Raw genomic sequence first — 1,981 nt, forward strand, 5'->3', positions numbered from 1 at the left:
ACCCCGGGGGCTCTGGGGCGGCCACGGGGCTGGGGGAGGGCGGCTGGGTGCCGGAGGGCGCCCCCTGCTGCAGTGCCCACCCCGCGTCGCGTCTCCCGCAGGATGGGCACCTCCTCCCTCGGGCCCGGGGACTCCCACGCGAGATCCAGAGCCCACCCAGGGGCCCAGGAGGCAGCGGAGGCCAGGGAGGGAGGAGGCGCCTGGCCTGCACCTGGCCCCGCACCCGGTCCCTCGAGGAAAAGCCGCGGGACAGCGGGGACGCGGTGCTTGTGGGACTCGTTGCGGAGGCTCTGCCACCCGCCATCATTTGCCTCCGAGCCTCCTGATCACTGTGCTGGACGACCCCAGGGCTTTGCGGGCCTAGGGAGGCAGGGCCTGGGCGGGAAGCGGACGAGGTGGGTGGGAGAGGAAGGGGAGAAGGACAGAGGCAGCGCCCCCCCACCCACCCCCCGGCGCATTTAACACCCGCGGAGGCTGTGGTCCAGCGGCCTGGCCTGGCAGAGCGAGGACCCCGGCCCAGGGCGTCGCCCGTTCCCCGGGAGACCGCGAGCGTCTCCTGGCGGGGGAGGTGGGAGGCCTCCACTCCGCGGCCTGAAGCCCTCGAGGGGCGGAATCCAGGAACCGGGGCCGCGCTCAGGGCCCATGGTTCTAACAGCGCACGGACTGAACCCGGGCCCAGAGCAGAGCGCAGGGGGAGCGGAGTACGGTGCTGGGCGCCTGCAGGGCCGCATCCCACGTGGGTGCGGGTTCCAGTTCCGGCCACTCCATTTCCGATCCAGCTCTGCTGTGGCCTTGGAGAGCAGTGGAGGATGGCCTGGGTGCTTGGGCCCCTGCGCCTGCGTGGGAAAGCCTGGGTGGGCGGGTCCTCGCGCCCGGCCTCGCCCCGCCCCGCCCCACGCATGCCCCTCCACCTTCCCTGTGCCGGCCCCAACCCGCCGGCTCCACCTGCCCCGGCCAGGCCCCCGGCCCAGCCCAGCCCTGCCTGCCCCACTCAGGCCCCGCCCTGCCGCCCTCCCTAGTGGCCTCGCTCCCCCCGCCCCGCCCCGCCCCCGGCCCACCAGCTCTGCCTACCCTGCCCCGCCCCCGCCGGCTCCGCCTGCTTGGCCCCGGGGTGACCACGGGTACGGGGGGGGGGGGTGGTCCGACCTCTGGGGTGAACACGGGTATGGGGGGCCGACCTCCAGGGTGATCACGGGTATAGGGGGGCCGACCTCTGTGAGTGACCACGGGTTTGAGGGTGGGTCCGACCTCCAGGGTGAGCACGGGTACAGGGAGCCGACCTCTGGAGTGAGCACGGGTACAGGGGTCTGACCTCCGGGGTGACCCCTGGTTGGAGAGGGGGATCCGACCTCCGGGATGACCATGAGTACGGGGGGGGGGGCGACCTCCGGGGTGAGCACGGGTACGGGGTGTGGCGACCTCTGGGTGACCACGGGTATGGGGTGGGGGCCGACCTCCCTGGGTGACCACGGGTATGGAGGTGGCCCGACCTCCGTGGGTGACCACGGGTATGGGGGTGGCAACCTCCGGGGTGAGCACGGGTACTGGGGGGGGTCCGGCCTCCGGGGTGACCATGGGTTCCCAGGGGAGCCTCACCGTGGGTGGGCACCGGTATCTGGGGCCTCACCTCCTGCGTGACCACCTTCTTGTGCCGCCGGATCGCGTGCAGGTCAATGCGGTACTCCTGCTCCCCGATGATGACCTGCACCACAGGCGCCCGTTGGCTGCAGCGCTGTCCTCTGCCGCGCCATGCCCAAACAGGTCCGCGCTGTCCCTAGGCCTATTCTTGGCGGGCGCCACCGGGGTGTCATCTGGAAGCAGCACCCCTGGACTGGACGCGCCAGCCTCTCATGGCTGCCTTCATTCTCCCGCCCTGGCGCTGCTTGTGCCCTGACAGGACCTGGCTCAAGTGCCACCTCCTCCAGAAAGCCTTCCATGATTGCGCTTCCCGGACATTTGACTCCTAACACTTCCTGACACA

At 71.7% G+C, this 1,981-nt stretch overlaps 1 protein-coding gene across 1 annotated transcript; it reads right to left on the bottom strand.

Annotated features, from left to right (window-relative positions):
- Positions 1-303: 303 nt before the first annotated feature.
- LOC133754074 (uncharacterized) lies at positions 304-1,575 on the bottom strand. Its single transcript, XM_062184669.1, has 2 exons — positions 1,072-1,575; positions 304-360 (listed from the first exon to the last, which is right to left on the bottom strand). Exons 1-2 carry the CDS (start codon positions 1,573-1,575, stop codon positions 304-306), a joined length of 561 nt encoding a protein of 186 aa, XP_062040653.1.
- Between the last annotated feature and the right edge of the window lie 406 nt (positions 1,576-1,981).

Source organism: Lepus europaeus, chromosome Y (assembly GCF_033115175.1).
Source record: "Lepus europaeus isolate LE1 chromosome Y, mLepTim1.pri, whole genome shotgun sequence".
NCBI lineage: Eukaryota > Metazoa > Chordata > Mammalia > Lagomorpha > Leporidae > Lepus > Lepus europaeus.